General features: G+C 41.0%; 1 protein-coding gene across 1 annotated transcript; it reads right to left on the bottom strand.

Moving 5' to 3' along the window:
- Positions 1 to 1,016: 1,016 nt before the first annotated feature.
- On the bottom strand, positions 1,017 to 22,446 carry LOC127654163 (MAGUK p55 subfamily member 4-like). The gene is given in 22 exon segments (XM_052141211.1): positions 1,017 to 1,388; positions 1,589 to 1,723; positions 2,283 to 2,391; positions 3,147 to 3,240; positions 4,214 to 4,294; positions 4,437 to 4,616; positions 5,014 to 5,055; positions 5,353 to 5,367; positions 5,552 to 5,572; positions 5,661 to 5,699; positions 5,812 to 5,829; positions 12,817 to 12,875; positions 13,061 to 13,257; positions 14,571 to 14,642; positions 16,923 to 17,008; positions 17,138 to 17,219; positions 19,885 to 20,016; positions 20,617 to 20,700; positions 21,108 to 21,185; positions 21,262 to 21,383; positions 21,545 to 21,632; positions 22,273 to 22,446. Coding segments are annotated over 22 exon segments (1,944 nt in total). The 5' UTR covers positions 22,291 to 22,446; the 3' UTR covers positions 1,017 to 1,196.
- Positions 22,447 to 24,121: the final 1,675 nt, after the last annotated feature.

A 24,121-nucleotide genomic window follows, 5' to 3' on the forward strand; every position in this document is an offset into this window, starting at 1 on the left:
AACATGTCCCGCCACCTCTTGTTTCCCCCGATGATTCCACAACGCGATCCACTCTAAACAACTGGAAGCCTAGCAGATGAAACACTCTCCGGGATGGCTTTGTTCAGCCTGGTTTCCATAAAACATGGAGCAGCAGAGTTAGAAAAGTTCTTTTTTTCACGGTCAATCTCCACTTTCACTTTAACATTCTTCTTTTGTTTTTGGCGATTTGCATGTGTCACAAGGTTCAATGAATAAGGACGTGGGAGACGGCGATTCCAACTCAGGTATGTCACTCTTTATTCTTATGATCAATAACATGTTAGCACCAGGCGTAATGGTGAAGCTTCAAAGGAAAGTCACTATATCAATGGCAACACACAAAATAGCTTTGGTTTCTCTCCCAGTCTCATACGCGCGTGCACAGCTTTGCTGTGTCTGTTTCTCTATCTCCACTCTATGGATTGGTCACCTTTTATTTCCTCCTTCTCTCACTATGAAAATAAAAACATCAATGACCAGCAATTCATCTCAGGTGAAAACACCTATCGCTTCCTCTCTCCCCAGACAAATGATCGACCACGGCCTCGCCTCCACAGCATGCTTCGTGCAAATTACCACCTACTGGGCTGGAGGAGAATTATTAGCAAAGAAGGACTTAAATGTTGATCTGTTTCTCACCCACACCTATCACATCACTTCTAAACAACTAGAGTCATATTAATTACTTTTATGCTGCATTTATGTGCTTTTTTGTAGCTTCAAAGTTCTGGCCACAATTCACTTGCATTGAATAGACCAACAGAGCTGATATATTCTTCTAAAAATCTTCGTTTGTGTTCAGCTGAAGAAAGTCATATACATCTGGGATGGCATGAGGGTGAGTAATGGGAACATTTTAATTTTTTTTACACTTTAACTTGTAATATTGTACCTGACAATCTTTAAAACAACAGTTTGAAGTGGATAAGTACTCAAAAGAGTACTCAATTGAAATATCTTTGGGTAGATTAATAAAGGTTTATGTTTATTATTTTTCCAAGAGTGAACAAAATATTGAAAAGAAAGGTTGTGAATGTTGCAAAAATGTGAACAGGAAATATTTTGTATTTAGACAAACCTTTTTACAGACAAACATACAGTATTCTCACTATATCAAATTAAAAAATACAGTGTATTTGCATAGTCATTGTTTATTTGCATTTGCATATTATCTATTAAGACTGGTCAGTTGGTCTGATCCATGCAGCTGGTACCCACTGGGGCTCGTCCTGAGCTCTCCTCACTGCAGTCAGCAGCTGCACACATGCAGCCTGTAGGCCATCATTTACTATCACATGATCAAAGAACTGACAGTAATGCTGTTCCATCTTACATCCTGCATCCTCTATTTCCTGAAAATCTTCATCCTAAGAAAGAGAGAAAAAGTGAAAAATATGAGAAGTATGGGGTTGAGAAAACTTTCAGACATAAATATTTCACAACAGTACAAAAGTAACATACAGAAATTCAAGAGTGACTGACATCAATTATAGCACCTTTAAATTATAACAGAAATGGAGGGTGAATAAAATAGACAGAGTGGATATACAAAAAGATGCAGGCCCACCTTAAAGGCCCGGGTGAGGTAGTAATTTGTGATGATTTGAGAGTTAATTCGCGTCTGCTTCATCTGCTCAGTAGGAGGCGGCTTAATAAAGATGGCATATGCCCTCAGCTCTGGGGTCCTCACTGACTCTAATGCCTGGAGATAAAAGACACAGCAAGAAGACCAAATAATCAGAGGAAGTCAGGTGTGGTCAATCAGTTAGGGTTAGGTTATGCAAGTATTGCTTAAATGATGGTTCTGAGTGGGTTTTTGTGCATTGCTATGTGGTTGGCCAGAGTCAAAAGAGTCTCTGATACGGCTTGGCTCCTTCAATGCAAGTCTATGGCAGTTTTCATCTGCTTTATCATCTTCAAGGTGAAAATTGTAAGCTTGATCCCTCTCAAGTAAATGTTGGCCAGAACTTTGGTGCTCCAAAAAGCAGTAATGCTGCCTTTATGTGCTTTTTGGAGCTTCTAAGTTCTGGTCATCATTCACTTGCACTGTATGGACGTACAGAGCTGAGATATTCTTCAAAAGTCTTTATTTTTGTTCTGCGGAAGAAAGAAAGTCATACCCATCTGGGATTGCCTCAAGGTGAGTAAAAGATAAGATCATTTTCATTTTTGGGTGAACTATCCCTTTAAGATTAGATGGATAGTGCCTTAGCAAATGCCACTAATAATACTAGATAAAGACATTCTCACAATAAACTCACATGTGGCTCAATGTCAATCACACAGATCTTTCCACTGGCCAAAACATCTTTAACTGCATCCACACTAGTGCCATAGAGATGACCTCTTAACTCCCCAAACTCAATAAACCTGAGGAAGACACAGAATACATGCCACTGAGCTACAATGGATTAAGAAGAAAACAGGTTTTGATAAAAACCAAAAAATAAAACATGCAGTACATCATAACAATATTGTACAGCAGGGGTGCCCAATACGTCGATCGCGATATACCAGTCGATTGCAAACGCAATGCTGGTAGATCGCACAAAATGTAAATGTATTTCGTTAAATTTTAATACAAATAAATATTAATGTTTTTCCATATTTTAGTTTCTATCTGACTTGCACTTGACGAGTACATTTTGACCGAGATTTGGCGAGATTTTTGTTTATTCAGTTGCCATGACAACTAGGTTCACGCCTTCCAAGGGCTTCTGAGAACAGAGCGCGAAATTGCGATGCTAGCAGTTTTTGAGGCTAGCTACCAGCAGCTAATGCCCGGACTATACAAAACTGTCTGATTCAATTCCGTGCAAGTCATCAGAATAAGGTGAATGCCCTGGCTATTTTTTTATATTGTGCAGTAGGTGTTTTGGGTTTAGAGTTAAAATTGAATGATATCAACAATGAACATTATTATATATTTTTTTAATTAATTAGAAGATGAATTCCATGTAGGCATAAATGCAGTAGTCCCAACAAGCCTTTTTTTTTTTTTTTTTAAACAAAACTGTTTTTTTAGTTGGTAGATCGTATTGAGTTGGTCATTTAAAAGTAGATCATCACGTAAAAAAGTGTGTGCACCCCTGTTGTACAGCCTAGTACATTTCAGGTAGGCCTACCTGTGATTGGAGACCATGTTGTCAAACTGTTCTCTGCTGAGGAAGTGATATTCTCTGCCAGATTCCTCGTGGCATTTGGGTGGTCGTGTGGTATCTGAGAGAAAATAATAGCCTGAGAGTTTCAACAAAGCATATTTGTACACATGGTTAAGTTACAGAGTGAACCACCACATCTGGGATTTAAAATCCCATTTAAACCTGGACTTAAACACTTTTAGGATTTTGAAAAATGTAAAACAAAGAAAAGGTATAACATAAAATAAAGAAATATTTAACATACTGCTCTTTCTCTAGGTCACTAAACTATTATAACCTAAGTTAAAAGTAAAGATGACACCAGGAGAGCCAAGGGTGAAGAAAAATAATAGTCTTTATTGTGCTTTTCTATGTGTGTGTGCATTTGTGTCTTATCTATGTTGTGTGTGTGTGTGTCTTCAGCCAAAAGCCTTCAGGCCTTGGCAGTTTGCTTCTGGTTATCTAGTGTCTACTGGTGTCTGGCACTGTGTTTCTCAAGCAGGCATCCCGCACATACCAAACCCACCTCTCTATCAAACAGGTGGAGAAGTACAGCAGTGGAAAAATACTGCCTAAGCACATTATGTTTTACACAGTTCTACATAGAAAAATAGCATATACCACATTTCCCCCCACTTGATAATGAACATTATCACCAATATCTCTTCACACTCTTCACGTTGAACTGCCATTAGTAGATGAACCTTGGATATGGTGCATCAAGATGACAACACATGGAGCCGTGGTGCAAACAACTGCGTCAGTACTTTGAACACTGAACCGAACATGTACCTGACACACCAAATTCAGGTCGTATAGTCTCTACTAATGAGTTAATGAGTTGTATCAGATGTGTTTGATTAGAGAGATATCCAAAATGTGTAGTGTTGGGGTGCCTCCATGAACAGGGATGGGAACCACTGCCTTAATAGTTATGTCAGTTAGTTTGACCCTTCAATGAGTAAAATGCTTAAAAGAAGCCTTTTTTCAAGCTTTAGTAGGAAAATCACAGTGTTAATCACACAATTTCAGATTTACAGAATGAAACTCACGGGGAACAGCTCCTTGGTAAACCTTAGGATTGATCTCGATTAGCCTCCTGCGTAATTCATTCACCCCGACCCCAGACGGTCCTGACAGCAGAACATCGGCAAAGCTTTAAAACTTTTGGTGCAAGTATGGATGCAGCTACAGGAAGTTGTAGTTGGTTATGTGCTTTTGCTGGATATTTTTGCTTCCACTTGTGGAAACGCAAACAAAAACACACTCACTCACCGGACAGTGCTATGAGGCGGTGTGCGTGTTCTGGATGGTGCTGATATCGCACCACCTCCTCGTAAGGGTTAGCCAGGGAACTGTAAAAGCTCATGGGACAACGAAGGGACCAGAACTGGGATGTTCCAAAAGCCTGACCCCTCCGCCGTCGACAAAGACGTAGACTGTGCCGAAAACCAGCTGACATGCACATGAGACGATGCCAAACATTAAACGATGGAAAACAGTTTAAAAATGCCACAGATTTAATAGACAGATAACGCATTTAGTATACACTGTATACAATAATTAATCAAAATCAATAATCAGTGCTAGTAATTTATGATCTAATGGGGTGGAACATTTTCTATGATTTTACAACCAACCATTAACTTATAATTATCACTTAGATACTTGAAAGATTATGGTCCTTATTCAACGTCATTAGTATGTGGGAAACATTGGGGTCTACAAACAGTGATCAGATAAGAAAAATTGCGTTCATCTTATCAGAGATTGTGATGCTGCAAACATGATTCATTTGATCTGCTTTAGGGAAAATTATCTTGTAAATTTGTCATATTTGAGATTCACTCACTCAGATAAATCCCCTCAGTGTTGGTGATGAATTCACTCTCCTCTGTAACAAGTCACAAAGTGTGCATCAAATTAGTCTATTGGAAGAATTATTCAAAAACAGAATAATTAGCAATTAACTTCTATTTGAACTAGTTTACTTTTACGGTCTTTTTAGTCATTTTCGGGGCTTGTCAGCATTAGCACCCATTTACTTTCATTGTGCGTAAAACAGCAGCTTGAAAAATATATTATCTATTAGTGTTCCACCGAAGAAATGAGCCAACTAGGTTTAAAATGTCATTAAGAAATGAATTATTTTACTGTATGATTTATATTTCCATGAATAATATGCACTCACCATCCTTTAGCTCTTCTTATGGAAACATCATGCAGGAAACAGATTTGAATAAAGATGAGAAACAAGCAATTTAATGCATTTAACATCATTTGAACATCATATTTAACACCATAAACTCATTCACATTATGATCTTGCTCTTTCTATCATTTACCCTAAAGAAAATATTTTTTTCTCCTGATAGGTCAGGACTAACCTACCAGATTCAAACATCTCCTCATCTGTGCAAAAATAAAGGAAGTTGAATGAGTTGAATAACTTAATCAAGCACACATGCACAACAATTGGGATAAGGAAGGAAACTTTTACCTGCTTCTACACACTTTTCATCAATAGCAATCATGTCCTCTTTTAAAAGGAAGAAAGGCGGGACAAGAAGAAAAGACAGAGATCAGAGATCGGTGTAAGTCAAATTCAAGACAAGGCCCCTGTGTTTTAAGAGTCCAGTTTAAATGCTTACCTTCATCCACTGTGCTCACTACAGGTTGGCATGGAAACAAAATAAAACCAATACATAACAGTTAAACACATTGAATCAAACACATACTAAATAAGAGCACTGACACAAGCACAGCAAGACTGATCTCACTGGAAAATCTGCGATTGGAGGTCAAAGTTTTAGTGAGTTTATGCTTTCCAAATTTATGAACTGCCCCAGAAGCCAAAGCTGGAACGACAGTTATGCGTTTGCGCACCCCTGTGCATCACCGTGCAAGCACAAGACATGATTAAACATTTAACGAATTAAACATTTTAATTAGCCATGCACCAATATAGATTTTTATATTCAATTTTGATTTTTAATGTTTTAGCCTGGACTGTTACCTAATTAATTAAAAGCTATGAACCTTTTTTCTGCCATGGCACACTTTTTATGATTAAAAAAATCCCACAGCACACCACTCTCCCACTTGAAGAACTTGTCCATGTTTTCTGTCTGTCTTATACTGCCTTCATGTGCATCTGAATTATCCTACTTCCCACTTCTGAAAAAGTAATTACGAGTACGTCGTGTTCCCATGCTTTGTTGTCGGAAAGAACAGGAAACATGGATGATGCCAGGTTCATTCATGTATTTTTCTTGAGGAGCTTTTATTTTATTTAGATGGACCAATGAAGCAGAGCTGGAACTACAAGCATGCTTTGACTGCACTGATTGGAGTGTTTTTGAGGCTGCACACACCAATCTGAATAAGCTCACAGATACTGTGACATCAAATATCAGTTTCTGTGAGGATATGTGCATTCCTACTACTTATTTAACATACAACAACGACAAACCGTGGTTTACAGCAGAACTCAGGCAGCTTTGTCAGGCAAAAGAGGATACTTACAGAGGTGGGGGTAAAGTCTTGTACAATCAGGCCAGGAACACACTGAATGAGGAAGTCAGATTGGCTAAAAGAAGATATTCTGATAAGCTGAAAAACTAATTTTTATCTAACGACCCTGCATCAGTGTGGAGTGGCCTGAAACAATTAACTAGCTAAATGACTCCTGCTACCAACACTGTTGTGGGCCATTAACTGGCCGACTACCTGAATGTGTTCTACTGTAGATTTGAAAGGCTCAATCTCACACCCCACACCTGCTCTCACCTTCACTTCACACAAGCATCAACACATCCTGCAACTCAAACTGCACTTAAGATCTGTGAAGAAGAGGTGTGCCGTGTCTCCTGAAAACAAAAGACAAGGAAAGCACAGGGCCCAGAAGGTGTTTCACACACTTGTCTAAAATCCTGTGCCAACCAGCTGGCCCCCATCTTCATACTGATCTTCAATTGATCACTGGAGTAGGGTGAAGTCCCAAACTGCTTCAAATGCTCAATCATCATTCCTGCCCCATAGAAACCCAAAAATCACAGGACTTAATGACTACAGACCCGTCACTCTGACGTTTGTGGTCAAGAAGTAATTTTGAGAGACTGGTGTTGGCCCACCTGAAGGACATCACTGGACCCTTTCTAGATCCCCTTCAATTTCATAATTGAGCAAACAGATCTGTGGATGATGCAGTCAACATGGGATTGCATCATATCCGGCAACATATGGGACATAATCAAGGATCCTTTTTGTGGACTTCCATTCGGCTTTCAACAGCATCATCCCAGCTATTCATCAGAATAAATTACACCAACTCTCTTTTCCCACATCTATCTGTCAGTGGATAACCAGCCTTCTGACAGACAGAAAGCAGTTAGTGAGACGGGAAATTCACTTCAAGATGATGATGAGTCTGTATACGGAAGGGAGGTTGAACGGCTGGCTCACTGGTGCAGTCAAAACAAACTGGAGCTGAACACGCTCAAAACGGTGGAGATGATTGTGGACTTTAGGAGGAACACCCCAACATTGATCCCCCTCACCCTTCTAAACAGCACTGTGGAAGCAGTGGAGTCATTCAGGTTCCTGGGCACTACCATCTCACATGACCTGAAGTGGGAGACCCACATTGACATTGTGAAAAAGGCCCAGTTCGGCAGTTGAGGGAGTTCAACCTGCCACAGGCACTGCTGATACAGTTCTACACAGCAGTCATTGAGTCTGTCCTTTGCACTTCAGTATCTCTCTGGTTTGGTTCAGCTACAAAATTGGACATGAGAAGACTACAAAAGACAGTTCAGAATGCTGAGGGGATTATTGGTTGCCCCCTGCCTTCCCTTCAAGAACTGTACACTTCGAGAGTGAGGAAAAAGGCTGGAAAATTACTCTGGACCCCACTCACCCAGCCCACTACCTTTTTGAACTGTTGCCTTCTAGCCGGCGCTTCAGAGCTCTGAGCAAAAGAAACATCAGTCACAAGAACAGTTTTTCCCTCAGGCAATCCAACTCATGAACAGTTAAAACTGCCATTAATCCAACATACCACACCTCTTCTGCTATAACATTCCCTTGCACTATCTGTATATAACAGATTTGTATATTGTACATATGTATACTGTATATATATTGTCCTATTGTGTGTTTCTATATATACTTTATTTTCTATTCACTTTTTATTCAATTTTTTGTTGTTGTTTTGTTTGTGCACTGGAAGCTTCTGTCACCAAGACAAATACCTTGTATGTGTAAGCATACTTAAAGCAATAAAGCTGATTCTGACACCATAATACATTACTACATTAGCTTGCTAACGATAATAGAATTTTGGTCAAATACAAGCTATTTTCACAGTGTAAAAATGTACAACATGCATATAATGGTTGAAGATATACATAAATGAATAGGACCAAAACGACAAGCACTAACAATTAGCTGTATTTAGAAATCCCTGCCATTCACTACAGAAACTGTACTCTCCTCCGCCATGTTGAACGTTTAGGACTCCTCCCATCTCAGAATCTCAGGTATCAAAAACATATCAGTGTTTCCCAGTCGCAAACGACTTGAGGGATCATTCATGTGCAACTTACAAATGGGAAACTCTGATAATTCTGATGCACGTGAAGGAAGCATTACTAGCGTGTTTACTCATGATATACCTTTTCACAGACTGTGATGATGCGTTTCCGCCTTATTTTGCAGATTAAATCTCGCAATTGTTTTTATAAATATAGAGTGTACATTTATAACATTATGCTTTTTGTTATATTACCCTGAAATTAGTTTTAAAAACGAATTACCACAGCTGTGAGAGGGTTTTGATTACAGCTGATGAGAGAGTGACAGTGAATTTGGCATCTACTCCCATCCCACCACTCTCTGTTTTTTCCTCTTCTAGAAAGTCATTCAAACGTAATAGTTGATTTTTCTTTTGGTCTTGGAGCAAATGGGTAAGTGAAAATAATATTTGCTGTGGTCTCCCATTCACCGCTGTTGAAGTTTACCCTGCAAACTTTTACTTCCGGGTTCCAAAACCAGAGTGTGTGAAAAGGTCTATGTTTGAAACTCGGCTATGCAAGTAACATGGGTATGCTGTATAATGAGGTCACAGGTGACAAGGGCGCTAATTGGATAATGAAAAACGAAAAAAATTTCCTATTTGTTGATTTGTTCTTGCAAATTAATTCTTGCAACGCCACAGCAAATACAATTATTAATTATGTATTTATTTACAGTATTTTCCAGAGATAAAATCGCACCTGACTATAAGTCACAATGGGTCAAAATCTTGTTGAGAGAAGGAAAAAACCCACACATAAGTCGCACATAGACATATGTCTATGTAAGTCGCATGTCTGTAGGTTCCGACTGTCTCCAGATGCAAAATGTTCAGTTCCGATTTGAGCCGCGGCTGCGTTCAAATATTTCAACTTGTGAGACTAGTGCCGGAAGTGATGTATTCATGCAAAACTATTAGCACGAAGTGAGAAATATCAATACATTTTGTCCTAAACTTTTTTCTAAATGCCTGTTACTTCTGTATTTTGGACAATTAATAATGTAGAAGTCAGAAATGATTGTTTACGTTGCAAATATCACAAAAAACATTGGGAATTACAGTAAACGTGTGATTAAATGTGTACATTAAGTCATTTATTTCTGCACACACAGAACTTATATGTATAAAATCACATATATTAATTTTGTATTCATATTTGCTGAATTAGGGGTGTTGTTGCTGTTAATTAGCATAATATTAGTGTCACGATCCCCGGTTGTCTGCCCCGCGTTTCACGTGTCACTGTCATAAACGACAACTCCCATAATTCCCGGCCCTCATCACTGCCAGCACTGTGTCATTGTTCTCACCTGCATGTCATTTAGTCGTTATTGTGTCTGTGTATTTAAACCCTGTTTGTTCCCCAGTCATGGTCGATCGTTGTTTGTGGATGTCTGGAAGTTGATGTTTTGCCTTGTTTACCCAGTTTGTGTACACTTTGGATGTTTTTTGGTTTTGTGTTTCCCATCGTGGACGTTTCCTTTGTTCCAGTCTTGTTTGTTTTCACTTTGTTCAATAAAAACCCGCACTTAGATCCTCACCCCTTGTCTGCCTCCTCCTGCTTGCGTAACAGAACGATTGACCGAAAATGGATCTAGAGGTGTTCCTCAAGGAGCTAACACAGGCGGACTTATCAGTTCGGGAGTTCACCCACTTCTTCGCCAGCGTGGCCAGTTACACCGGCTGGGATGACAAGACCCTGAAGGAAGCGTACCGGGTCGGTGTACCCAAACACCGATGGTGGGATTTGCCGGAGAACGGAGACTACTCGCTGCCAGGGAACCACCTCTCTCAATCCCGGCTCCCACCTCTGGGCTCCCCACGCATTCCTTGGCCAACGAGCCAGCGCTGCCAGGGGAGGAGGAGGAGGAGGAGAGGAAAGGCTTCCGCTCCCCAGTTCACGCCAGCCACGGTCAGCGAGCCTGAGCCCACGCCAGCCACGGTCAGCGAGCCTGAGCCCACGCCAGCCACGGTCAGCGAGCCTGAGCCCACGCCAGCCACGGTCAGCGAGCCAGAGCCCACGCCTGCCACGGTCAGCGACCCAGCGTTGTCAGCCTCTCCAGCCTCCGCCTTCCACGGCTCCATCCCCAGAACCTCCCATGGCTCTGCCTTCTATATTCAGCAAACCAGAGCTCACGCATACCACGGTCAACAAATCAGCGCCGGTAGCCCCGACCATCAGTGAGCCCGTGCCTGTAGCCTCGACCGTCCCAGAGCCAGCGCCTGTAGCCGTGACCGTCCCAGAACCAGCGCCTGTAGCCGCGACCGTCCCAGAGCCAGCGCATCCCAAGCCACCCAGGGCTCCGCCTCTCGAGCCTCCCAGGGCTCCGCCTCTCGAGCCTCCCAGATCTCTGCTCCTCGAGCCTTCCATGGCTTCAATCCCAGAGCCTTCCAGGGCTCCGCCTCCAGAGCCATCTAGGGCTCCGCCTCCAAAGCTTTCCACGGCTCCGCCTCCAGAACCTCCCTCAGCTCCGCCTCCAGAGCCTTCTGCGATGTCGCCTTCAGAGCCTCCCTCAGCTCCGCCTCCTGAGCCGTCTTCGGCTCTGCCTCCTGAGCCTCCCACGGCTCCGTCTCCAGAGCCTTCTACGGTTCCGCCTCCTGAGCTACCCATGGCTCTGCCACCTGAGTCTTCCACGGCTTTGCCCTCCATGGCTCCGCCACCAGAAACTTCCATGGCTCTGCCTACCACGGCTCCACCCTCGGAGTTCCCCATGGCTGTGGCCCTGAGGCCGACTCCCAGACCTCCCGAACCTGTCCTATGGCCGACTCCCAGGCCTCCTGAACCTGTCCTTGCCCTGTGGCCAGCTCCCAGGCCTCCTGAACATGTCCCTATCCTGTGGCTGCCTCCCAGGCCACCTGACCCAGTCCCCGTCTTGTGGCCTTCTTGGACTGCCTGTCTGCCCCTTGTGCCCCCGTGGACTGCCTGCTTGCCCTCTGTGCCCTCTTGGACTGCCTGTCTGCCCCTTGTGCCCCCGTGGACTGCCTGCTTGCCCTCTGTGCCCCCTTGGACTGTCTGGTTGCCCCTTGTGCCCCCTTGGACTGTCTGTTTGCCCCTTGTGCTCTCCTTGGTCTGCCTGCCCCCCCTCACTCCTTGGACGATTTTGTTTTTGTTTTTTGGGTATTTTTTCTTTCTTTTTTAGGAGCGTCTGGAATCCGCTCCTTAGAGGGGGGGGGGGGTTATGTCATGATCCCCAGTTGTCTTCCCCGCGTTTCACATGTCACCGTCATAAACTACAACTCCCATAATTCCTGGCCCTAATCACTGCCAGCACTGTGTCATTGTTCTCACCTGCATGTCATTTAGTCGTTATTGTGTCTGTGTATTTAAACCCTGTTTGTTCCCGTCATGCTCGATCGTTGTTTGTGGATGTCTGGAAGTTGATGTTTTGCCTTGTTTACCCAGTTTGTGTACCCTTTGTGTACCCTTTGGAAGTAAGTAATAAACTGTTACAGATTATCAGCGAAAATATCGTCAATAATTCCACTATCAGCACAATAATTATATTTAGACTTTCCCGGTTATCTGCTAATAATATATAACATCCACCGATATATCATGCATCCCTAATTTAAATGGATGTGATGTAAAAGACATTTGAGTAGTAATTACATATATACTCATAATCTACTCCTAACCCATACGCTGAACCTAAAGCTAACAGAACAAAGACCAAAACAGCATTCTTTCACTTAATTCTTTGCAAAAGTAGCATCTTGCAATCCTTAGATCAAAACAGGGCTGGACTGGTAATTTGGCATACCGGGCATTTTCCCAGTGGCCATCGGGAGAACCGAGCAGGTGGGTCGGCCGCGAAACGTGCCGAAAGTGCCGAGATAAGCTAAAATGAGCCGACGCGTTATGTAGAACGGACCACAAAACTGCAACGCGATATGCAGAAAAGGACAGCTTTTGGCTAACCAAAAAGTTTTGGGCCACTTGCCATGTAAAATCCTGGGCCGATTTGTCTTCCCAGTCCAACCCTGGATCAAAAGGAATGGGAGATTTTCTGAGCATGAACATACGTCGCATAGTCTAGATTTTCCAAAATTTCCCATGTGATCATGTTGGCACAGTAGCCGCGTGTTTACTCACAGGTATGGGGTTGATAAGGCTGAGACCACCAGAACTCTTTCTGCTTCCTACAAACACACCCAAACACATTCGGGTCATACATATAAAGCCTAAAATTCGGGACAGCAGTTATTATCAGCATAATCTTAAATCACATTCAACTCAGCTGCCAAATCTCTTCATATCATAGCACATGCAGATGTGTAATTATTGTCAATTATTGACCTGTAACCTCTATATACTAAGAACTGACCTTTTAATCAAGCTGGTGGAGGGAATGAGGCCAGCGCAGGCAGAGATGCTTGGCAGTTTTATGGCCTGCCACCAGAGAGTGTCGGTCTGATCCACAATCTCCAGGATATCTCCTTTCCTGAAGGCCATACCAGCGTCTGCGCAGGGGATGGAGGGGTCCGCATGAGGGTTATAGTCCACCATGGCACGCACATACAGCTTGCCAAGAGAGCCATCAAAGAAGTCATGAATAAGTACAGTGCAGTTGTAAACAATCCAGAGATATACTGCCTACTATTTTTTTAAAGTAATTTGTAAAACTACACAGTAAACATTTCAAACAGTATTATGCTGAATTGTTGTAAAATGACTCATTATGTGAATGTTTATTTTGCAAGTGGTGTCCAGTGTTCATATTTTATTTTAAAAAGGCATTCTTTATTATGCAAATATTGAACAGATCAGTGTGTCGATACGCCCAAAGCTAAGGCAACAAATTAATATATATGTATAAATACAAATAAGAGCTAGTACTCCTGATAAAAGCATTAGGTTGCAAGAACTTCAAGAACTACTGCTATAGAATATTCCAATGTTAAAGGGATAGATACACCCAAAAATGAAAATGCTGCCATCATTTACTCACCCTCATGCCATCCCAGATGTGTTTTCTTTCTTTTGCATAACAAATTTATGTTAATCAAATTCCGATTATCAGAAGAACATTTCAGCTCCGTAGCTCCATACAATGCAAGTGAATGGGTGCCAAAATGTTGACGCTCCAAAAAGCACATAAAGGCAGCATAAAAGTAATCCATATCTTCAGAAGTGATATGATAGGTGTGGGTGAGAAACAGATCAATATTTAAGTCCTTATTGGCAAGAATGTTTTCTCCCTGCCCAGTAGGGGGCGATGTGCATGACGAATGTGAATATGTGAATCACCAAAACACAAGAAGAATGTAAAAGTGAAAGTTAAAGTGAAGATTGACTGAGCAGGGAGGAGAATTAATAGTAATAAAGGACTTAAATATTAATCTGTTCAGGCCCGGTTCTACGAGGGTGCTTGAGGATGCTAAGCACCCTCAAATGAACATTAGATCACCCTCAGTTGCAGACCAGGAAAAACTACGGCCACGCCTCCACAAGCGTTTAATGTGCTCCAGGTTGCCAGATAATAGATGTGAACTGAATGTAAATTGAATAATAAATTACCATTGCATTGAAGTATAGATGGTAAAATAAACAATTAATAATAATGTGATCTGTTTCTCACCCACACCTATCATATAGCTTCTGAAGATATGGATTATTTTAATGCTGATTTATGTGATTTTTGGAGCTTCAAAATCTTGGCACCCATTTACTTGCATTGCATAGACCAAAAAAGCTAAGAAATTCTTCTAAAAATCTTCATTTGCGTTAAGCAGATGAAAGAAAGTCTTACACATCTGGGATAGCATTACGGTGAGAGAAAAATGAGAGAATTTTCATTTTTGGGTGAACTATTCATTTAACACAAGATAACTCACCATAGTTTGGTTGTTGACTGGCCTGTCAGTGATAGGAACAACCTTGAACATTAAGGTTCCATGTGAGTGAGCCTGTGGCAGGAAATTAATAGCAATGACTTAATAAATGTCCCATAAAAGTACATTAGAATTTGTTTGGTAGGTCCTTTCTTTCTTTGTTGTGAAAAGAGGGAGTTATTTACTCTATTTTAACCAAGGGGTCAGGGATTAGCTGGGTAGCAGGTCTCCGCTAGCCCCTGCTGGTAAATACTGGAAATACACCCTATGTTGGGAAAAGTATATGACTGAATCCGAATATTCCTACTGTAAAGTAAGGCAAAAAAAAAAAAAAAAGGAAGCCAATGGAGTAGTATGTCTAAATCCTCAGTATTTCTAAAACAGTACGCTGTAAATTTGATTCTAAAGTGTGCATCGACTGGACACTTTACTATCCCATAATCCCACGGGAGCTGAGGAGACGTCATGTTCAAAAGACTAGTCAGTGGAGAACCACGGGTCTTTTTCTTTCTGTCTCTTTTTTTTTTTTTTTTTCTTTCTCGTTTATTATTTTAGTTAATTTTTAGTTTTGTTTCTGTTTTGAGTTATGGTGTTGGTAAAGTATTTTCTTTAACTATTCTTTATATTGCTGTTATTCTTAATACGTATTGTTGTGTATTAATTTTGTTGTACCACACTGTAAACTGAATGTTCAAATAAAGCATTTTAAAAAAAAAGAACCACAGATATTTTCAACTGTAAGTGCCTGTGGCATGGGGGGCGTGGTCATGTGTCGGTCTGCGGGAGAGAGAGACCAGAGCAGATTATTTTCATGGTTGTTGTTATTATCTCATATATTCAGGCCATGGCAACAGTGACGATGTTCCCGGATAAAGTATGAATTGAAGGTTTTCATACTGCTTACCCGCAAACCTAAAGAACTATGGAGCCAGACATCTGGCAAAACAATTTGAATTCGAATTGTGTAAATTTGAATTATAGAATTTTGAATTTGAATTATAAGTGTGATTTGTCCAAATTTAATATTACATTGTAATTTAAATAGGTTTGAATTTGAAATTTTTAAACTCCAATCCTGGACATATCATATTTAACAAAGTTGAATTGTTTTTTTTTTTTTTTTATGGCACAGTTTTATAAATATGTATTTTCAAACAGCAAATTTTTGGTTCTGCATTCTTACACTGTAAATATTCAGTGTAAAAAAATACAGCTTCAAGTTTTCAAGATGAAGAAGAAATTCAGAACACCAAATTCAATATCTAAAATTCAAACCGGAGAAATTCAGATCTACAGAAAGTGGGTCAGAGTTCAGGCTTCCGTGTTTCACAGGGAAGAGTAGAGGGTCTCGGAAAAGTCGAACGGAGCATTTTGGCCAATTACAGGCCGAGGTGCAATAATTCTCTGGCGCGAGCGTGATTCAAAGGTCGCCATTCTGACCATGAAGTGGTTCTTAAACTTTTATGATTTATATTTTTATGGTTAGCAGGTTAGCACATTCTCAGCACATGAGACATTTGTCTAAGCCAGGGGTCGGGAACATATGGCTTGCGAGCCACATGTGGCTGTTTGTTAAAAATCAAGTGGCTCGCTGGGTCTCTCACCAACACATGAACGTTTAAAACTTTATAGAGATACTTTTCCAACAGAAAGTATGGGTGCAATTGCAAAGCTTGCACTTTATTACCAGCTGAAAATTGCATCCTTCATCAAATGCAGTACATATTCTAACAGCATGTGATTGCGGATGCAACTCATGCTTCTTCATTGACAGCCATTCAAATTTAGTAATTTTTTCAGACACATTTATTTATTAAAAAACTAAAACAAAATAAATTCCAGTATTTTCATTACATAGTAGTACATTTCCAGTAACTTTGTTTTTGAAGGGCTCTTAAAAGCATGAAATGGACTTATATTTTTTCACCTGTCTGCTGCTTCTGATGAGCGATCAGTCACATGATTTCATACTTCCGTGGAACCCTGCACTAGCCAAGCAGATACCAGTTGGTATGAATGGTAATGCTAACGGATAGCTTTATATTTTAGACCTCCTAAATTTTAAATATCAAGAAGTATTATACAGTTATGAATACATTCATAAATGTCTTGCTGGTTTATATTGGTTAGTGCTGGTTTAGCATTGGTCTAGCTGGTGAACCAGACATATTTATTGATGAACTTGTTGATGAACCTGGTCAACCAGCATGGTCTTTCTGGTGAATCTAGATAACCAAGGAAGTCTTGCTAAATAAGGTAGTTAAGTAGTTTGGTGGGGATACTAACATTCCAAGAACCAGCATCCAAAGCACAATAGGTCAGTATATAGATGTGTAAGTGAGAGTGTATACTAACTAGAATCTGGATGATCTGTTCTGGTTCCAGTCCAAACACAGGATTACCATTCACTTCTACAAGCCTGTCTCCAGCATGCAAGAGACCTTCAATAGGAAGCACATAGACAAGATGCATGAGACAAATACTACTGACATAGGGAGTATGTTAGTAGCATATCACAGAAACAAACAGCGAGATGTTTTGAAAGAATAGTAAAATAGGACCATCCTCACCACTGCGGTCAGCCAGTCCTCCGTGTATAACCCGAGCGATATATATTTCACCTGTCACCTCATCTCTCCTGATCGTTGCCCCCTTAGGGTCAGAAGAAAACAAATATAAATCAAAATGTCCCCAAGGCTCCATTAGGTATGTATCATGTACAAAACGTGCTTTAAACAAACATCATAACTACATCTGATAGGAAAGGCAAAAGGACGTTATTCAATGACAGGCAGCTGAACTAAGATTAGGGCTGGAAGTTGATTAAAAAAGAATTGATTCTTCGATTCTGAGGCAATGGGAATCGAAATTTGACTCCACTTGGGGCCATGAAATCTTCTGTCTTCTGTATATATATATATATATATATATATATATATATATATATATATAAATAGTATATATTTACAGTACAGTATACATATAGTATATATACTGTATATAATATACAAGAGAAATAATCTCATGAAAGAGGATTAAGAGGAGGAAGATGCTGAACCAATGAGATAAGGATGGAGGGGTAAAACAATTAGTCCAATAAATCAAATACAAATACAAATACATTGAAGAAGCTCAAAGAACCGATGGTGACATATTAGATGAATAAGGACACACACAGATGAAATCTTTGAAAGCAGCATGCCTGAGACTGCAAGAATCTGAAAGGATATTCAGAACCGAGGAAACATTAAAGTGACACTTTTTCCTCTTCTTCTGGCTCGAAAGACACCCAAATGTGCTGCTGTTCACTTTGTGATTTTGGGAAGGGCTGGATGTCCAGGAGCCATTGCTCAATTGCCATTGAGATGATGGAGGTGGCTTTGTTTTTACTCCGCCTTTCAGTGAAGCAGTGTTGGAGGTATGACCAAAAGATCTCCCGTTTGATACCATTTGCTGCCCTAGTAGAGTGATGGCAAATAAGGAAGATGAAGAGGAAGAGGAGCAGGAATGACAACACAAACATTGAGAGGAAGTGGTGATAGCTGGACTGGCAGGGATACTGATCGATGTGTTAGCCATCCTTGCAGTCTGCATTTATTGCAACTGCATTGCTTTGGGCATTACCAAGTCTCTCTCTTTCAAGGATAACACTGTGAACTTTGGTAACTTTTGTAGGTGTCGAAATTATGTTGCCCATGGTGACTATCTCCAGGAGCTTCTCCACAACATGTGTAAGCAGCGTTAGAGCCTGAGAGTTCTCCTGTACTCTTTGGGACATGCGTTCTGTAGCAGCGGCCATCCTCTCTCCAAGCAGCTGTACGTTTTCAGAACTGTGCTCCATGTAGCTGGCTGCCTGCTTCAATGTACTCCGCAATTCATCCAAACCGTCCTCCTTTGCCAACCGTGTATGGGAGCATGTGGTGGCCTTCCCTAACCAATAACAGTGCATTGGGCTTGGGGGAGCAGTTTGGGAATGAGGGGTGTTTTAAAAGGTTCTGTCGGGTCAATTGAAACATGATAGCAGGGAGACGATGAGGAAGTCCATGAAGACAGTTGGGGGAGCATATGTTGCACAAAATTAACGACATCACTTTCCTCCTCGCAGTCTACATACTCAATCACATTGTCTTGAGAAAATGAAGAGAGGAAGACAAAGATTCATATTTAGATAAGGCTTTCAGCAGTCACAAATCTTGCTGAAAAGGAATAATGGAAATATCCAAATCCATAGATTTGGTTCTTACCAATCACGATTGAGCTACAGACACAAGAGGAGGAGCAACTGTCGGTCTGTTCCCATAATGCATTGCTCTGATGGCAACTGCCAAAAGTGTTGACACCGTTTGCCAGTGGTGGGCAAAACAAACTTTGGGGAAACAGGAGTCTTGGCCGATGTGCAACCGCCCATTCTGGGAGCTTCCAACATGGTGTCGAATCCTCTAGCCGGCTGTCCCCCTGTTGAGAAGTATCCATGGTGGGTTGCTTGCCTTAAAGTGTCCCAGTGGCTACGGAATCCTCTACCAGCTCTGGTCTATCCTTGACAACACATCTTACAGTTACCAATGAGAGCACTTGACAGTTGTCAACAAGATGGCAAGATAGCTTTTTTCTTAAAGACCCTATGAAATCACTTTAAGTTATGGCAGGATATTTCGAGGGGCTTGTTCCTATTTGTAAATATCCAATAGCCTTTACCTTGCATCACAGTCATGAACATGATTTGCTACTCGCTATTGCTAATCAGAAGAAGGTGGTATTAGTGGGAGGTACATTCTCATTCTAGAGAGCATTTATTGGGCATTTATCAAAATGAGTGAGCACATGATGAGGTTGCCAACTGTTCTGAATTAGCTGTAACACCCTGTATTTTGGCTGAAGATAGTCCCCCCACCCTCATCTGATGGGCAAATGTCACAAATTAAAAGCTCTCAAAATGCTCAAGTGTCCTGGAGAAAAGTTAGCAACCCTATTGCATGGTGAGTCATCAATAATTTTGGTCCATTTTCCTAGAAGACTATCTAGCATATAGATGGCCTCAAAGCTGACAGATAATGTTAAAAGCCACAAAACTCCAATTCTGATTCCATAGGGTCTTGGAAAATTGAGCAAAATGAATGTTAGAAGAAACAACGGCTAAAACCACTCCATAGTAACTAGGTTTTAAACCACTGGCAGTCTCTATCTCTGTTCACTTTTTGCCATGTTGATCTGAAACAGAGGCTCCAGTGATGCACGTTGAGAGAGGCAACAATAAATCACAGGTCAGTAAAAACTAGCCTTAGATTTGCCTGCCACTCCTTTTTCTGGTCATGCTCACCAGAGGCTGATTGTTTTTGACTAGGCAGACGATCCTCATGGCTTCCTCATCTTCAGGGATGTTGTTAGGCAGTGGTGGCAATTCCGGCTCATAGTCCCTCAGACTTACTGTATCATGTGCTGAGAGGAGAGCCTGAAAAATACACAATGATTAACAATAAATACCAAAAATATTAAATAAAATTAAATAAATAATAAGTGCCACTTTTTAATAATGACTAATTAACAATAATATAAACATAATAACATCGTCTATCCAAGTGTTCAGTGTCTGACTGGCTAACTTGGGGAAGTTCCCCCCAGTGGTAGAACTCAACTGCCTTTGAGATTAATAAGAATGGTAACAGATAACTTTCTTCTGTAGGCTTGCTTGTGTCTATCAGTGTCTACCATATAATAAAGTCTTGCCTTTGAAACGGGAGCCAGCTGGTACAAGATAGATGTGCGGTATGTGTAAACCTCACTCCCCTGGCCTCAAGAGGCGCACTAGCAACTGACACTAAGTGCTGCAGCCTTTAGCCTCCTTGATAGTGCGCCCGCCTCCCATGCTGGAGACCCCGGTTCGATTCCCGCTCAGAACGGGTCAAGCAGGATGAGTTACAGTGGTGCTGTGACCCGGATGGGAGTGAGGTTTAGGGGAGTGAGTGTAACTGACACCACACATTACAAAGTCATATATCTATAATTTGTAGTTGGAGGGATGAGAAGTCCATCTCATGATGTGAATGCTCACCTGTAAATGGGGCTGATTGAGGAGGTTATAAAGTTCTCGAGCTTCATTTGAGGGGTGAGGGATTGCCAGCAGGTCAGAAAGAATCTAGAAGGCAATTAAGAGTTCAAATGTAATGGTGGCAGATGTATTGGTTAGAGTCAAGACCAGGCCCCTTTACTGTATATTGTGTCCTAAACAGACATGATGCGATATGATTCCAGAGACAAGCAAAATGTCTTTCAACACTGAATGCAAAACAGCTGTAAAACATAGAACAGTCACAGTCAATTAGAACATAATTGATGTACAGTTATGTACATTAATGTACCAATCTGGATTTTAAACCAATGAGAGTTCACAGCAAACTCAACATGGAAGAGATACCTTTTATCGTGTTACTTCTGGCTAGGACACAATGTTAGACCCAGACCTATACTTGACTCCCAAAATGTAGATGCAAATGAATACCAGACACATGAGAATGTTTGAGAACACTTGAGAGAAGGGCTGACCTGCAGAGAAAGTCCAGATGAATAGGAAAGATACGGCCTAGCAGAACCCTTCAGGTGCTGATGTAGACATTCATACACCTGCAGAGAAAGAGGATGAACCATGACTTTCATGGATTTTTAATAAGTGTTTAAGTGCATGCAGGGATATATGTACCTTTAGCAGAGACTGCAGCCAGGGAGCGTTGAGCAAACTATACAAAATTTCAGCTCCGTTTATTTCTTTATTGATAGAGCCCCTCACCTCAGCAATGACATATGCCAAGATCTGTGTCAGGCCTGAAAATGCATGTACAAACACATATAAAACTGCTTGTTTGTTAAATACATGACAGTAGCATGTATTGGTGGTCATTATCATTAGCATCCACAACAGCACTCAGTCACAAAATCCAACTTTATATTGGTAACTTTTGAAGTTGCGGCTTAGCTTGTCCTACCCTTGTCTCCCATCTCCAGTGTAGCTGACCCTGAATCAGTCTCCACGTCTGGCCTCATCCTGAGTCCTGAAGCGACTTGGGTGTTGGGCTACAGAAGAACAACACACTGCCCTCCTCATATACAACAGCAGGAAATACACTCAGATCACAATTCAAGTGGATTCCCATTTCTTTTCCGATTTTTTATTTATTTATTTTTTATCACATGCTGTGAAAAGGGTCCATAAAGGCTGATAATCCAAAAGTTTTAAATTCAAATCCCAGATTAGAGGATGGTCCATCAACAGGCAAGTACCCTTGTCACAGTTTTGACCTTGAGCAAGACCACAGGTTGCTTTTGGGGGCCTGTCCTTTAAGTAAGTGCACCATAAGTGGCTTTGGATAAAAAATCACCTTGTGCTACATAAACAAAATATCCGTCGGAACAGAATCTGTCCTTTTAAATATTTTACAACACTTCATAGTTTCAGTCCTTTTAAGAAACTGTTTTGTTTCCGTGTTTCTATATTAGAGAGTCTAATTGAATAGCCAAATCTGATTGTTGAGTGTAGGATATGTGCAGAACTTACACTTGACAATGTTGAATCCTCACTGGAGCATCCTGGGAACACTCGCAGTCATAAATAAACAGTCTGCTTGATTGTCCTACAGGGAACTTCCTTATAGATAAGCCCAGGAGGCAAGAACCATCCAAGCAGAGTCTTAAGAAGCAAATCCAGTTCACTTACCTCCCTATCCTGTGACATTCAGCTCATCTTCTCAGTTTTTATTCCCAGTTTAGAATTTAACAGACTGAATAGCTTTTGCTAGCTCTATTTTGTATGATGCTGGTCAGTTTTAATGTTGCTCGCTCAGATATGCTGGTATAGACAGAAGAACAACACGCCTTAGATTCCATAACAGAGCACGGAAAAGTCCCCTTGGGAAAAGGAATGTAATCCCTTTCTATCCTGCTTAATCCCTTGCATGCAAATGAGTCAGAGAGAGAGAGAGAGAGAGAGAGAGAGAGAGAGACAAGGTGAGGGACGAAATCAGGAAGGGAGGGATTGCATAGTAGGATGACAGTGAGTGAATGAGAGGAAAGCAAGTGTGGGTTTAAACTATCACTACATCACAAAACGTCTTTTGTTTTTCAGCTACTGGTGAATCATAAAACACGTATAACAATAATCATGCGCACTATCACCATCACTTGGTGCACAAACATTCAGTGATCTATGATTTAAACATTTCTCACTCACTGCATCACTCAATTATACCCGTCCCCATAATTCAAATTGCATAAAAACATACTAAACTATGTTTTCTTGAAAATGTAAAAATGCATAAGTTTTTTTTTTTTTTGAGGGTTAGGGGATAGAATCTATAATAATAATTCCTTACATTTATATAGCGCTTTTCTAGGCACTCAAAGGGCTTTACACAGCATAGGGATGATGCGACGGCAGCCATAGTGCGCCAGAACGCCCACCACACACCAGCTATTGGTGGGGAGGAGAGAGTAGAGTGATGTAGCCAATTTCAGGGATGGAGATGATAGATAGGGTCCAATGGGGGGAATTTGGCCAGGACACCGGGGTTAGTTCATGCAGTATAAAAATCATTATGCCTATGGAGAGTATCTCATAAGGATAGCTAGTGTGTGTGTGTGTGTGTGTGTGTGTGTGTGTGTGTGTGTGTGTGTGTGTGTGTGTGAGCACATCACTGATTGGTCAACTCCTCCCTCTTTTTGTGGCTGGCAACAATATACCATCCTGCTAGTAAAATGCAAACTCTTCCTTCACCTAATAAATACTGAAGATGTGTATTGTTGTCAAACCTACTGAAGACATAAATTGTTTCAAATGGTGATGAAGTGTTGCTCTGTCTCTACTGGCTATAATATGGGCATATCCTGCTCTCTCTGGGCAGCCAGTTCTGTCAATATCTGCCCGTCTCTATAGCCACAGTGTGATTGCTCAGTCTGTACCGCGTCATTGGTTTTCTTAATTTGCGGTCTTTCACTGTGCTCAGATATTCTTATTTTGTATATTCTCTGTTTAGGGCCGAACAAAATACAAGTTTACTTTGTTTTTGTGTTGTTTCAGTCCAATAAGCCAGATAATTTTCTTTTTGTACTTATTTTCTTTTGAATTTTCTGGATGAGGGTGTCAGTGTCCTGAGACAGACTGTTGTTAGTCATGTTAGTCATGGTTGTCTGTTTTTGCAGCCTCTGAATGAAGGGGCTTTTTTCAATATTAATTTCATGGTTTTTAAGGGCTTTAAAATTATATGAGTTGGGGTCACTGTTTCCAAAATTTGATGGCTCATTTCTCAATACGAATCAATAGAGGATATTGGCTTAATTCCACCTTGCATGCATTGCTTGATGTGTTCCTCTGGACTCTGAGGACACTTTTAACACTCTGCATGCATCATGATTCAGAAGAGGACCCCACACTTCGCTGTCATATAATGCAATCGGTTCTTTAACTGATGGGAATGTTTTGAACCAGATTGTAAGTGGTATTTCAAAATGTATAGATTTTTTGATGGTATAGAAGACCAATTCATGGCAAATTTTGGTCACACCAAGGG

This window comes from Xyrauchen texanus, chromosome 13, assembly GCF_025860055.1.
Source record: "Xyrauchen texanus isolate HMW12.3.18 chromosome 13, RBS_HiC_50CHRs, whole genome shotgun sequence".
NCBI classification, from domain to species: domain Eukaryota; kingdom Metazoa; phylum Chordata; class Actinopteri; order Cypriniformes; family Catostomidae; genus Xyrauchen; species Xyrauchen texanus.